The sequence below is a fragment of the Carettochelys insculpta genome, chromosome 3, assembly GCF_033958435.1.
Source record: "Carettochelys insculpta isolate YL-2023 chromosome 3, ASM3395843v1, whole genome shotgun sequence".
NCBI lineage: Eukaryota > Metazoa > Chordata > Testudines > Carettochelyidae > Carettochelys > Carettochelys insculpta.
The window spans coordinates 167,463,122-167,477,858 of record NC_134139.1 but is presented as its reverse complement, the minus strand read 5'-3'; the positions used below and the strand labels follow the sequence as shown (position 1 = coordinate 167,477,858).

At 37.6% G+C, this 14,737-nt stretch overlaps 1 protein-coding gene across 1 annotated transcript in view; it reads right to left on the bottom strand.

Annotated features, from left to right (window-relative positions):
- CSMD1 (CUB and Sushi multiple domains 1) overlaps positions 1 to 14,737 on the bottom strand; it is a 1,701,396-nt gene that overhangs the window by 342,670 nt on the left and 1,343,989 nt on the right. Inside the window, exons 28-30 of the mRNA XM_074989136.1 lie at positions 13,090 to 13,228; positions 7,916 to 8,103; positions 2,890 to 3,084 (exon numbers count right to left, since the gene is read on the bottom strand). Of these exons, the coding sequence (XP_074845237.1) occupies positions 2,890 to 3,084; positions 7,916 to 8,103; positions 13,090 to 13,228 (522 nt within the window). The remainder of the gene's footprint in view (positions 1 to 2,889; positions 3,085 to 7,915; positions 8,104 to 13,089; positions 13,229 to 14,737) is intronic.

Here is a 14,737-nt window from a genome sequence, read left to right as displayed (position 1 = left end):
TAGGCTTATTACAGTGATACCAGTGTAGGTCTAAGAGAAACCTCATAATTTACATTCAAAATGGAAAATGAAGGCAACTTAATTCTTGGTTCCTGTTTTAACACCAGTTCAGAACAGCACAATATTGCACTGGTGAGAAAGCTAATGAAGAGGCACACACTGCTTGGAGTCATCTACACTAGACCCCTCCTTTAAAGGGGGCTTGTATATGAGCCTGATTGGTGAATAGCAATGAGGTGCTGCACTTCATACGCATCAACTCGTTAGCATAAATCTCACCTTATGAACTTTGAAGTTGCCAACTTCCAAGCACCTGCACAACATCAAAGTTCCCTTACTCCCAAAATGTTGTGAGGGTACAGTACTTCAAAGTGCCTGTGGCTACACTGCTTGCTGGTGCTTCAAAGTTAGCAACATCAAAGTTTGCGTGATAAGAATTATGGTAATGAGGATCTGCATATGTAGCACAGCGCCTCATTGCTATTCACTGATTGGGCTTGATTACATGCTCTCTTTGAAGGAGGAGGCTAGTGTAGAGTTGCCCTTATGAGTAAAGTACAAAACTCTTGTATGGAAATGGCAGAATGAATAAATGATTTGGGAATCTTTAAATGTATAGGGCAGCGATCACCAGCTATTTTAACAAAAACAACCGGAGCCAATCACCAGAAACCATACTATTGCTGATATTATTACATTCCAGTACCAATGAAAATAAATAATTATTTATATCAACCATGAATGAGGAGTCCATTGAACTAACATTCTAGAAATACATAACCAGGGATTTGATCTGGTAATACATGGTATTTGGATTAAAAGAAAGTAGGATAGTATAAAACCAACATGTGTCACAATAAATGCATTAAACAAATGGCTAATGCATAGGTCTTCTATAATAGGGAACATCATTGAGAAGGTATGTTCCCAGCAGAGTCCCACAGGGATCAGTTGTTGGCTATGCTATTTAACATTATTTAATTTCTAATTTGGAATAAAATGCAAAATCTTCACCAAAAAAGTTTGCAGAAGACACAAAAAATTGAGGAACAAAGAGAACAGGTCATCAGTTTAGAACGATCTGGATTTCTTGGTGAACAACTGCAAGGAAATAAACAGTGAAATGTAATTCCATACATACTTGTAAGATGGGGGACTGCAAGCAAGGAAGTAATAACTCTCAAAAAGATTTGGGGGTCATGGAATTCTAGAATCATAAAACTGGAAGCAACATTGAGAGGTCATCAAGTCCAGTCTCCTGTATTCATGACAGTTCTGAGCACCACATAGACAATGGCTGACATGCTTTTGTCTAACCTGTCATGATGGATAATCAGTTTAACACGAGCTTTCTGTATGCTAGTTGTCTAAAAGAATTAGTGCAATCCCTGGGTTGCCTAAACATGGGAATTCAGAGTAGGTGTGGAAAGCCTGTAATGTAATCTCTATATTTGGCATTGGTGAGGCCATTGCTGAAATACTATGCCTATTCTGGTGCTCTCAATTAAAGAAGAATGTTAATAAATTGTAGAGAAATTCAAAGAAGTGTTTTAAAAAAAGCCTTGCCTAATAATGAATAACTCAAAGAGCTCAAGCTATTTGTCTTAATAAAAAGAAGTTTAAAGGGTGACTATAAAAATATTTAATTGTGGGCTCTTCAGTATAGCAGAGAATGATATGATATGATGCAAAGGCTGGAAGTTGAAACTAAGTAAAATTTACTTTTTCAAGATGAGAGTAATTAATCTCTGTAACATTTTACCAAGACTGTGGCCACACTTTGCAAAAACTTCGAAATGGCCATGCTAATGGCCAAATTGAAGAATACTAATGAGGCGCTCAATTGAATATTCAGTGCCTCATTAGCATTCACATGTTGCTGGCTGCAAAGCTTTGAAAGCACTGCTTTCGAACGCATGCAGCTCAGAACAGCTACTTGGGGGTCCTTTTAAAAAGGACCCTGCACATTTCGAAATCCCCTTATTGATCTCAGCTCAAATAAGGGGGTTTCGAAATATTCCGGGTCCTTTCCTGTGTAGCCGCGCTGACCAGCTCATGTTTGAAAGTGGCACTTTCAAAGTGTGGTGGCCAGCAGCATGCAAATGCTAATGAGGTGCTGAATATTCAATTCAGTGCCTCATTAGTATTCTTCGATTGGCCATTAGCACGGCCATTTTGAGGTTTTGGTCAAGTGTGGCCACAGCCCAAGAGTTGAGATGGAATTTTCATTGCTGACAATTTTGAAATTAAGATTACATATTTTGATAAAAGGTATAAATTCAGAATTATTTCAGGAAATCCCATCAGTTGTGTTATATAAGAGGTCATACTAGAAGGTCCCTTTTGATCTTGGAGTACGTGAACAAAAGCATAATCCCTGTCCCACGGGGCTTCCAATCTCAGAATAAGGTAACAGACAATAGATGTATGCAACAAACAGTACAAGGAGAACACAAGGAAACAGTGAAAAAAATCATGTCTTTAGAGCTTGACAGCTATAACTGTTAATTTGAAAATAATAAATGACCTCTGTCTAGTGCAACACCCAGTGGACATCTGTACAGATTACAAAATCATCTATTTCATAATGCACAGAAGGAAAGTTGTGAAACCTGAGATCTTAATGCGTCGCAATTATTGGCAAAAGCTGAGTGTTTTGCCATGGCCACTGCACCTTAAATATGATTAAGCAGTTTTAAATAATACATGAATAATTACATTAACAGAAAACAATTAGTATTATAATCAAGTAAAATTAAAATCATAATCTAAGTACTTAAATTTGATATGCATTTGGAAGCAGAATAATAATATTTCTATTATTTATAACCACTCTCAGAATCCATTAACCTTATATAAAAAAGGAACAGTAACTGATATAATACATACCATTACAGGATGGTAATACACGGTTCCAGACTGGTTTTCCATCAACACCAATCACACACGTAATAGTCGAAGGATTGATTATCTTATATCCAGAGTCACACTGATAAGTAATAGTCGACCCAAGTTTGAAGTCTGTTCCAATTCTAGTCCCATTCATGATGTTGCCAGGGTCAAAACAAGCTTCCCGTGGTTTTTCTGTAAATTGGATTATAAATAAAGCAACTGTGACATCAACACAACATACATACTAAAAATGAATTTAAGGATCTCCAATTTTAAATTAGACTGGTATTTCCATCTTGTAATTAAATATATATACATATATTTTCAATGTTCCTGAGAGGTCTGAGATGCTTGCCTAAGCCATCTGATTGACTTAGCGTTCCTGACTTTGGGTGACCATCCATCCCATATTTGGCTTGACAATCCTACATTTAGGGAGCAAAAAGGCATCCCTACTTATTTTTAAATGGGAATAATTGTCACGTGTTTGGCCTTCCCCTGTTGACCCTTTTCTGTGCTGACCGGAGACTCACGAGGCTTTTTTCTGGCAACCACCATTATTAAAATGTAGCTCTCCGCCTGCTGCACCACTGGGGGGGCACTGTCAGCCCCAAGCTTGTTCAGGTGCATGGCTGGGCTGGGCACAGAGCTGGGGCATGGGAAAGTAAGGGCTGGAGTGGGGGATCTGGGGCCATCGCAGTGGAAGCCTGGAGCCATCTCTGGAGGCCCCTCTACCCCTAGTCCCCACTGCAGGGCTGGGGTAGAGCCAAAGCCCTACTGCAGCTGGAGCCCTGCACAGTATGGGGGCAGAGCCCCCCACCCAAGCCCCTGCCACGTCACAGGGCCAGGGCCAGAGCCCTGTATGGTGAAGTGCCAAGGTCCCCTGGACCTCCCGCAGGGCCAGAATCCCACTCCCAGAGTCTTGCCACAGGGCTGGGCTGGAGCTGGGGCTGGACCCTAATCGGGGTGGCCCCTGTTGCTGACCTGGGGCCAGAGACTTGTGTGGCGTGAGGGTGGAGCCAACCCCTCCCCCGCCTCCCCCTCCACAAACCCTCACCATATCACAAGGCTAGGGCTGGATCCTTGGACTGTGTGGGTCTGAGGCCCCCCAGATGTCCCACAGGGCCAGAGCTGCCCTGCCCTAGAGCCCTGTGCTGCATGTAGCTAGAGCCCAAGCCTATTTGGACTCTGAAGCTCTGAGCCCTGAAGAACCTGTCCCAGGCTTGTTTGTCTCCCCAGCCTCTGTGGGCTGGAATTGGGTGTGAGGGTTCTGGCTGGGAAGAAGGGTGCAGAAGCAAGCTGGGGGTGGCTGTTTGGGGTCTGGATAGGAGGGAGGGTTCAGGAATGGGCTGGGATTTGGGCATTTGGGTGGGAGGCAGCAGTGAATGGGGGTTCAGGAGAGGCCTGGAAGTGAGAGGTCTGGGTGGGAAGAAGGGTGCAGCCATTGCTGGATGCAGGGTGACCCTCTGTCCTGTTTTAAACAGGACACCCCTCGTCCCCAGGGTGTCCCGTATTTAGCCTAGGGCAATATGGTCACCCTAACTTGACTTAGTGCACCTTCTACATACATACACTCACGTACATGCACACACACACACCATATATTATTTGAAAGCTTAATATATATACTTTATGATGAGGTATGATGTGGAATTGTCAAGTGGTGCTAGTATGATAGAAATGGGGCTCAAAGGGTTTAAAATGACCACTTTGAAATATTTGTATGTATTTCTCTTGAAGACTACGTGTTATTTCACAACATAAAGATAGATTTCTTTGTTAGGACAAAGCCTATGCTGAATACATTGACTTTGTTTCCAGCCATTATTTGTATTACAGGCACAGCATCTGTAATGTACATAGCGGGTTTTGTTTAGTTTTGTTTTGTTTTTGTCACATGTTCTTAGCTTAGGAATGCTTTTATTTTATAAGCTTCCTGATTATGCCCTATTTAAGCTTTGTCTTTTCTCCTCATCGGCTGCATCTACACTACAGAAATCCTTCAAAAGAAAGCCTTCCAGAAGATCTCTTCTGACATGTCTTCTCAGAAAGATTGCATGCACTCACAAAAAGTGGATCGAATGATGGATCTGGTCTTTCAAAAAAGAGTATCCACACATCCCCAGTGACTCTTTTGAAAGAACTGTCCGGAAAACAGTGAGTGCGTGGTTGCATGGCCAGCAAGCCCTTCCAGGAGCTCCAGCTGGCCAGCACAATGGAGGACTCCACTTTTGAAAGAAAGGTCACTGAAGCATCTACACATGCTTTTTTTCAAAAGATTCTTTTGAAAAAAGGCTCTCTTCCTGATCCAGGAGGAGATCAGGGGAAGATGGGCAGAAGAAGAGCCATGTTTTTTCAATTTCAGATTGAAGGAGCACATTTTGTCTGTAGACATTCCAAGGGTTCTTTTGAAAAAGGTCCAGCTTTTTCAAAAGACCTTGTAGTGTAGCGATTGTTCCATTAACAGGGAAGAAAAACACAAGACAAAACAAAAAAACAAAAAAAAACAAACAAAAATTTAAAAAAAAACATTTTGTCTGGACTAAGTGCTAGATGAATGGATCAATCATCTGTAAGTACAGATGTACCCTTAGAGATTAGCACCCAGATTCCTCCTGCATTTATAGGGAGATTTGGGCTTAACAAAGGGATTCAAAAAGCCAGCATCTTGAGCAGGAGGCTACCTAACGAAGTCTATAAGAAATACCAAAGAGAAGAGTCTGGCTAAGCCTTGTTTCATCTGTTATCCACAAACATGAACCCTTTTCACAAAGAAAAGGATAACAAAGAAGTGGTGGTGGTGCTGCCCCCTTTTTAGAAGTATTGGCCCACCAGTTAATATACTCACCCAAGACATAAAGCTGAAATACCTACTATGTCTGATTCAGAGCAAAAAGTAGAACCAAAGTCTTCTCTTTCCTTGACAAATTCTCTTCTCATCTGGGTCTTGAGTATAAGAGCATCACCAACATCACTGCTGTCTTTTTTTGGGGGGGAGGCAGGGAGGTTAAGCATACTCAGAATATGAGGGATGCTGGGTAGCATTAGGACTTGGGCAAATCTTTACACACATTGTGGATGAAATTTAGGTACCTATGGAACTTTATGTGTAAGAATTTAGGTACCTGCAGATTAGATTATAGTCAAGCATAGGCTTTACAAATGTGAGTGGAGACTAAATGTTGACATTACGGTCTTTAAGGCACATTAGGCACTTATATCACAGATGTGAATCTATTCTCATACAAATCTCACATGAAATCCTAGGTCCACTGAAGTCGATGGGAGTTATGTCACTTCAGTGGGCCAGGCTTACCCACTATGTAACACTTTAAGAACTAATGGAAATTAGTAAAAGTATATGTTATATACACACAAACATACATGCAGAATCCTGAATTTGTATATATTACATACAAACAAGCAAGCATGCAGAATCCTGAATTTCGTAGGATTCCACAGTCACAAAATCCCCTAGGTACCGAGTGGATTATCAGCTACTATGCTGTAACAAATCGTTAACCAATCTAAAGCACTTATGTGCCAAGCATAAATGATTCTTTAAGGATTAATAGGCAATATTAGTCTGATGTTTAATTCATTGTTTGAATCATAATTTACATTATTAAGAAATGACTTATTTCAAGAACATGATTGAGAATATTTTAAAATAGCATAATGTTATGGTTAGAAGGCAATTTGTAGTTAATTAAATTAAGCTGCTGTATTAGATACCCATTCCAAAATTACAGTGGATAAAAATATTATTCTTTTTCTATTATAAATAGGTATGATAACTTTTGGCAATTGGTTATGTTACATTAATGGAGGTGCAAATATATCATATGATTATCTTACACTGCATTTTCACTTGTTTTTGTTGTTTTTCCCGATTACAATACTCCACAAATTCAGCCTGTTTTTAGAAGTAAAGTTTATCCTGGGCTGAAGAACTTCAAGATAAATGACAAAGAAGTTTACAGAAATTATACACCAAGGTCTTTGGATTTTGGAATGTATTATTACAGTATACTGTTATTTCGAAGCATATTAGCATATTTCGGGCCATTTATTAGCACACCACTTTCTCCAAAAGTGGCATGTGTAGAAAGAGCCATACAGTGTGGAGTTTCTCTTCAATTGACTGAAGTGAGAAGGTAAGGCCGTGCCTTGGAGGCCAACAAACAACTTGAAAAATTCTAAGCACAGATTCCAATCTAAGCAGAAAAGTAGCAGCTCATTTGAAAAGAATATTTTGCATATTCATGGGATGGTTATTTGGAAATAAACAATGAGTGAGTACATAGATCCTTATACTCTGGCTAATAACATCTGCCAACCAAATTACAGGATTAACATATTGTATGGTTACTCTGAATTAGCCATACAATATGTATGCAAATCATACTGCAAATCATGCACAACCAAAGGATAGAGAAAAAAATACACTGGTACATATCAGCAAATATACAACATTCTTGTGTTCTAATGGCATGAAACAATTCAATTTGCATAAAATACTTTATAAATAACAACAATTATTTTTATTTGCACCATTTCACTATCCTTTTAGAAAGATGAGAGTATACAGAGAATGTCATACAAATAGGAGAAAATTGCTCTTTCACTTACCTTAACATCTGCAAAAGGATTTCTTTTAAAAAAGTTACACTTGTGATAAAATATTAAGAACTTGAGACTTGTATCTTTGAATGAATCAAATGTTATTTAAAATAGAATTTTCCACCTTGTTTTTACACTGAGCAGTTTTGTAGGGCTGACTTTAAGTGACCTACAACCAACATGAGACTATAATGAACTAATTACTTAATTCTAGCATATTTAAAGATAAAATATTACCTAACATGTAATGTATATATTTAACTTTTAAACATATTTACTTGTATACACATTGTTACAATCATATGAGAAATAAGTGCATTATATATGTATATATAGTATTAATTAATCCTAATTTGAGACAGTTACTCTGTGTTGACACATATTAGGTTGACAACCATACCTTTGTATTCAATGGCGAATCCTGACATGCCAACAGAAGCATCACTACGGAATGCTAGAAATAGACTATTACCACTGCTCTCTATTCTTTCAGGTGCCTGGGAGCCTTGAAAACTGCCAATTAGAGGACTGTTAGAATCCTCCCCTTCATAAATGTGTAGAAAATCATAACTGGGCTCCATATTGAAACTGAAAAAAAGGAAAAGAGAATTATGTTGTCTTAATTTGTTAGAGAAAGTATTCACTACTTTAACGTGGTGGCGCCCTTATCCTTTACTTAACATGTTTTCATCTGCAGAAATAAAGAAGTCCTAACAGCATATCTCACAATCTCAATAATACATTGCTTGTAAAGATCAGTTGATCAATGTCTCATTTAAATCAAACTGCCCTGGTGTGAAAAGCTCTCGAAATTGTAACCTCTTTTTGTTGGTACACAATTAGATTAAACAGTAGCATTTAGTTTAGAACATTTAGTACAAAATCTTAGAATTTAAATTAAGGAGAGTTTCTTCGTGAATATCTCACGAAACTATAACTTGGGAAATGGAGATTCCATTCCAAGTTCTTCCAGTGGCTTGCTGGGTGACTTTGAAGAAGTCACTTCTTCACTGCATCTCATTTTTGCCATCTATAAAGTGGACCAAATTACACTGATATCCTTTGGAGAGTGTTTTGTGACCTATGAACACTATATGAGACCTAAGTATTATTAAATGCATTAGTAGTAGTATGGAAGGGTCTGCAATGTATTACAGGACCTGCTGTACAAGTCAATTAAACTCAATGAAGACAGGATAGCAGGCAGGGATCCTTAGAAGAGACTTAAACAAGGACTCAGCAGCGGCCCTGAGATCAGTTCAGACAGTCTGTCATTGAGGGCACAAAGACAATGATATGAGACCCTGATAAAGGGATGAACAGAAGCTGAAAATTGTTGAAGGTGAAGGATTACATGACGCTTAACAACAAAAGACAAGTAGGCACGGGTGTTGTGACTTTTGCTCTCTTTTCTTCCTAACCGCTTTCAGGATACAAAGTCATAAATATTTTGTTGTAAGTGCTACAATTTAAATTTTTGTCTTATGTCCTTTTCTGATTATGGTTATTATTATTGTATAGGGTGTGCTATTATTCTATACATAGGTGTCCTCAAAAAATATAAGAAGATAGGGACCTGGGTCCTTGTCCGTGGCTAGGAAGTGAACAACTACAGACTCTTCTGAGTGCTTGTTACCTGGTGCAGCAATGTGTACAAGAAAGGTATAATTTCTAAAGCACATCAACACCATGTGAACTAGCTGTCAAATTCAGACTCTACTGCTGCACACTAATTTACAATGGGAAACTCTTACTGCACATTAGTAGGATGTATATGAGCCACTTAAAAAAAAGCAGTCATGTAGCACTTTAAGGACTAACAAAATAATTTATTAGGTGATGAGCTTTTGAGAGACAGACCCACTTCTTCAGATCATAGCCTTACCAGAACCAACTCAATATATAAAGCACAGAGGTCCAAAAATGCTTATCAAGGTTGACAAACCAGCAAATTTGGTTTATATTTTGGGTCTGTTCTGGTAAGGCTATGAGCTGAAGAGGTGGGTTTGTCCCACAAAAGCTCATCACCTAATAAATTATTTTGTTAGTCTTTAAAGTGCTATATGGCTGTTTTTTTGTCTTGATAGAATACAGACTAACACAGCTATCTCTCTGTCACTATTCAGCATGAGCCAGTTAGTACACCACATGATGCATTTTAGAATTCAAACCCATCTAATGCACACAAGCCCTGCCAGGAAGATAGCAGCCAAGAACATTGCAGGTCTTGCCTTCACAGTGCAAAGAAGGCGTGGGTTTAATTTATAACTATCTCACATTAAATTCCTCATGAAAATAAAGTTGTTATAGCTTTCACAGCAGATTATAGATGAAATAAATATTGAGGTTCCCCCAGTAGTAACAACATACACCTTTTTACATAGTGAAGACAAAGCACCAATGTCAAGGAATTCAGGCCTTAACTTCTTTGTGATCAGGGATAAGAATGGCTCAAAATCTTTATCCTAGTTGAACACAAATGGATAATACTGATTATATTGGGGTGACTTCCCTAAGCTTGGTTATTACTAGCTTTAGTGCTAGACTGCTCCATTGGTGAAACAGTGGAGGGCTTGGTTCAAGGTCTTTGCACTGAATCTAACTCCAATATATTACACAGATCAATGTTTAACAGAAGGAGATTAGACTGTCCATGAAAATAACATGCAGTAGGACACCTACAAGAAAGAATTTGGTTATGAGGAAGGACCTGGAGAAATCTGGGGGCAGCTGCCATGGGGTGTGTTTACACTTGCATTCCACTTTCAAAAGAGGTGTGCAAGTGAGGTAAATCAAAAATGCAAATGAGGTATAAATTTGCATATTTGGCACCTCATTTTCATATCCTAATTTCAAAAGAGCTTCTTTCGAAAGAAGAAAGCCAATGTGACGCTGCTCTTTCGAAAGCAAACCCATCTTCTAAAGAATCCTTCTTCCCTTTATGTAATGGGAAGAAGGATTCTTTCGAAGATGGGGTTTACTTTCAAAAGAGCAGCAGTTATATTGGCTTTCTTCTTTTGAAAGAAGCTCTTTCAAAATTAGAATATGCAAATGTTTACCTCATTTGCTTTTCAATTTACCTCATTTGCATAACTCTTTTGAAAGTGGAATGCAAGTGTAGATGTACCCATGGGCAAAATGGGAATCTATTCCAAGCATACTAGCTAAAACATAAAGAAAACTTGTGAAAGACAATAAAGGCTCAATTTTGGACTTTTTTATAAATCTAAACATAGAACATGCCAAAGAGGTACACATATCTAACACTTTATAACATGAGCAGCAAACATTTTAACCAAGCATGAAACAGAGATAGCTAAAAACGTTAAGATTCCTTGTTATCACGGTTAGGCGTCTTACAAGCTCATTCATACAAATTTGGCTTTGACTCAGGATTTTCTTTTCTCACACATCCTACAAATGACAAATACGTTCAAACCAAGGGCTCTCATGTTAAAATGCCCTTTATTCCTTGCCTTTTTTGAACCAAGATACTCCTGTGTTAACACCCTTGCAACACACAGAAAGAATTTCTCACAAAGCTGAAACTACTGTATTTTAGTAACTCAGCTTATGAAAAATAGCTTGAGACCAGAGGTGGAAAAAGTACAAAAAAAGTTACTTGAGTACAAGTGCAGCTGATTTTTGAGAAGATGTATTTAGGTACAAGTCATCAGCGGCCCTCTGAAAAACAACTTGAGTAAAAGCACATGCATGCACTCACACGTCACATCTTCACTGAACTCAAGTATTTAGAAGGTGAAGTGGGGCACTTTTATTCAAGCAACCTTTTTTGTACTTTTTCCACATCTGCTTGGGACACATGGGCTACTTCTGTGCAAGAGGGTTTTTCTGACAAAACTGGGCTTTTGTTGAAAGAGCCCACGGAGCATGTACACACAAAATGTGCTTTGTTGACAGACCGTCAACAGAACTTGGCACATCTGTCGGCAGCATTGTGCCTTTCCATGTTTAGATATGATGCCTTTGTCTACAGTTTTCTGTCGACAAAAAATACCCACTAAGATGCTCTGGGGACCCTCTGTTGACAGAAAGGGATTTTGGTTCATATAGCAGCTCTGTTTGCTGAGCTTCTGGTTGGCTGTTCCACTGAGAGAGCGGCCAAGCTGTCTGTCTACACTCGGTCAACAGAATGGATTGCTCTTTCGATCTACTTTTGTGTATGGATGTGATCTGGCAACAGAAGTTTTGCCAGAAGGTCTCTTATGACAGTGGGAATTCTGCTCACAGAAAAATGTATGATACAACATGTTATCCTTTCATAAGGAATAAAAATACCTGCATCTGCCCTAAGCAGTATTGAACTTGACCCTAGGAATATGATTCATATGGTGGCTTCTACTAGGTAATCACCTAGTAGATATTGAGCTTGACCCTAGGAATATGATTAATATGGTGGCTTCTACTAGGTAATCGCTGTTTTATTCTTCCTATGAATATTAGTGGATGCAATGAAATGTTAATGGAAAACCAATTGATATTTATAGAACAATTGTTAAAAATAGCAACACAAAAATTTAATCAGAGACTATTAGTTATTGTTAAACATATTAGTGGGATTAAAGTAAATGAGAAGCAGTTAGGCCATGAATATAACAGCATAAAGGTGTTTAAATATTTTTAAATGAATAAGCCTCACTTCAGTCTAATGACATTTTTCAAAAGTAGCCTATGTAAGGATTTCATATCATTCAGAATACACTAGGTAATAGAAACTCTGACCAATTGTGAAAAAGGTAGAAGTCCTCAAGGATAAATGTTCACTACTTCAGACATGCAGCTAAGGATTCTCCATACCTTTCTAGTGCTCCAGAGATGCTAACAATGAAATCCAATTAATGCAAAAGTGACCTCTTAACTTGAAAATATTCTTCCAGACAAACTTTTAAAATTTGCACTAAGCAAATGAGATTGGAATTATATTTATATCATTTTTCAGAATAATTATCTTTGCTTATCATGTTACCATATATAATATTAATTATATATTACACAATGTTGAAGTATTTTTATGAACAATTAATTCAGTTTAATAACTTAGTGACACCTACCTCCACAGGTTTGGCACATACTTCATATTATAATGATAATACACTATTTAATGTTAGCCTGCAAACTATGCCGGACAAGAAATGTATACAGATGAATTAAGCATTGCAAAAATGCAGATATTACATTAATAGGACAATGAAATACATGCAGTTAAAACACTCTTGGTAGTAACGTTCCCAATTAATACAGAGCTATCCCAATCAAATTGTCAATGGTGGAACATATGACACAAATTATTTTTCAAAACTTCATACCCCACACATATCAGCTTTTGCTGCTCAAATTACATGTTTTGCACAAAAACAAATCTATAAAGCTAAATATTTTTTCTTTTGTGTTATTCTGAAACAATGACAAAGTAGGTTTAAGATACATGTCCTGGGGCTTAGGAAATATAATTAGGATTCCCATAAAGTGATCAATGATGTAATTTGTAGTTGTGACATTTAAAACTACAATATAAAAAGTGTTTTTGTTTTCTGGTTTTTCTAAAAAGTATACCTTTTGAATATCAAGGCAATGACAAAGTCTGGGTTTACTCTTATTCTCCAGTCACATTCCTTCCCAGGAGGATATGGCTGTGGGTAGTTAGGTGATAAAATAACACCCGCTGGACCTGTCAGATTTCCTCCACATGCAGCTGTCAATACAAAAAGGAAAAAGAAAGCAGTAACATGTTAAAGATCACAAACTGTTCAAATAAGAAATATTTTGCTTTCATAAATATCAGAATGTTTTCCATTCCCAACAAATTATCTTTTGTTGTCCTAACAACAGATACATACCAGTTTACACATATTTTCTTCAATTTAATTCAAAAGCAAACTTTTCGTATAGTCTGAAAATGCAGCAATAATCTAAACAATAAGGTCTTTGAGTTTGCTTAGTGATTTCATTCTTGCTTTACTACCAAAGTATTTATCATTCATTGGATAAACTTTACTGTCAGAAGTTGGCAGGCCAGATTGTAATTAACACTTAATGATGCTATTTTCTTTTGGTCATAGAAAAAATATACAATATTTTGATCTAATTAATAAAAACACAATCTAATTCACTGATCCAGACACTTGGGCAAAAACAAAGACAGACAGACAAACAAACAAGGGAAATGAAACAGCTAATTCAAACCAAAATTCTAAAGCTAGGTGCCTAGATCAATATTTAAACACCTGTGTAGTAAGGCTGGTATGCAGAGGTGCAGTGCTTCTACCACTGTGACTGAAGTAAGTAGTAGTAATCAACCAAGCTATGTTAAAAAAAATAGCATATCTCCTTTTATAGTTAATTATTCTAGTAAATATTCACAAATCTTCAATGTCTTCTGATCACTCTGCTTGTGGTAAAACATGTCCATATTTATAAATTATAGATTATAAATGCGGTATAGAACAAGAAACAAATATGTATACTGGACTGACATTATACACAACACTAAGAAGTATAGCTATTAGGTCTCACCCATGCACCATATAATGGAATTTCAAATATGTATATCATCACTTTATGGAACGCTGAGGATACCAGTACTACTGAATATATGACAATAAAGATAACTTTACACTGCAAAAACTCCTCAAGGTCACTCTGATCAAAATGGAACATTAAGTATGTGCATATCATTTCATTAAAAACTTACTCTCTCAGCAGATTCAGTAGAATTTTGATTTTTAAAACACACTTGAGAGAGAGACAAATTGAAGTGTCTTAATTGGACACATCACTGGGTTTTATTACAATTGAATTATTATTCTAGAACATTTGATTTTTATAAACCTGAATTACGTGTGTTTTGTCACTTCTTTGCTTTCTTCAATTAGGGATGGATCCAAATATCTGGGCATTATTACTTAACGATTCATGGATGACAGAGTGTTTTATTGGATCCAACCAACAGATATTCAAAAGTATCTTTACGCAGTGCTGCACTGCACAAATGGGACCTTTAAAAGATACTTCACAGTGCGTGTGCTGCTCCAAATCTGCTTCCCGGTATGGAGGTGGGAAGTGGATGAGAACTCTGTTTCGCTCCCATCCTTCTACATTTGTGAGAGCTAGTTATGCTAACTAGGAACAATACTTGCATTTAGGCAGGGATATCCTTACCATTTATGGGGCCCTACACGGTACTATGAAATTGGTGTTCCTA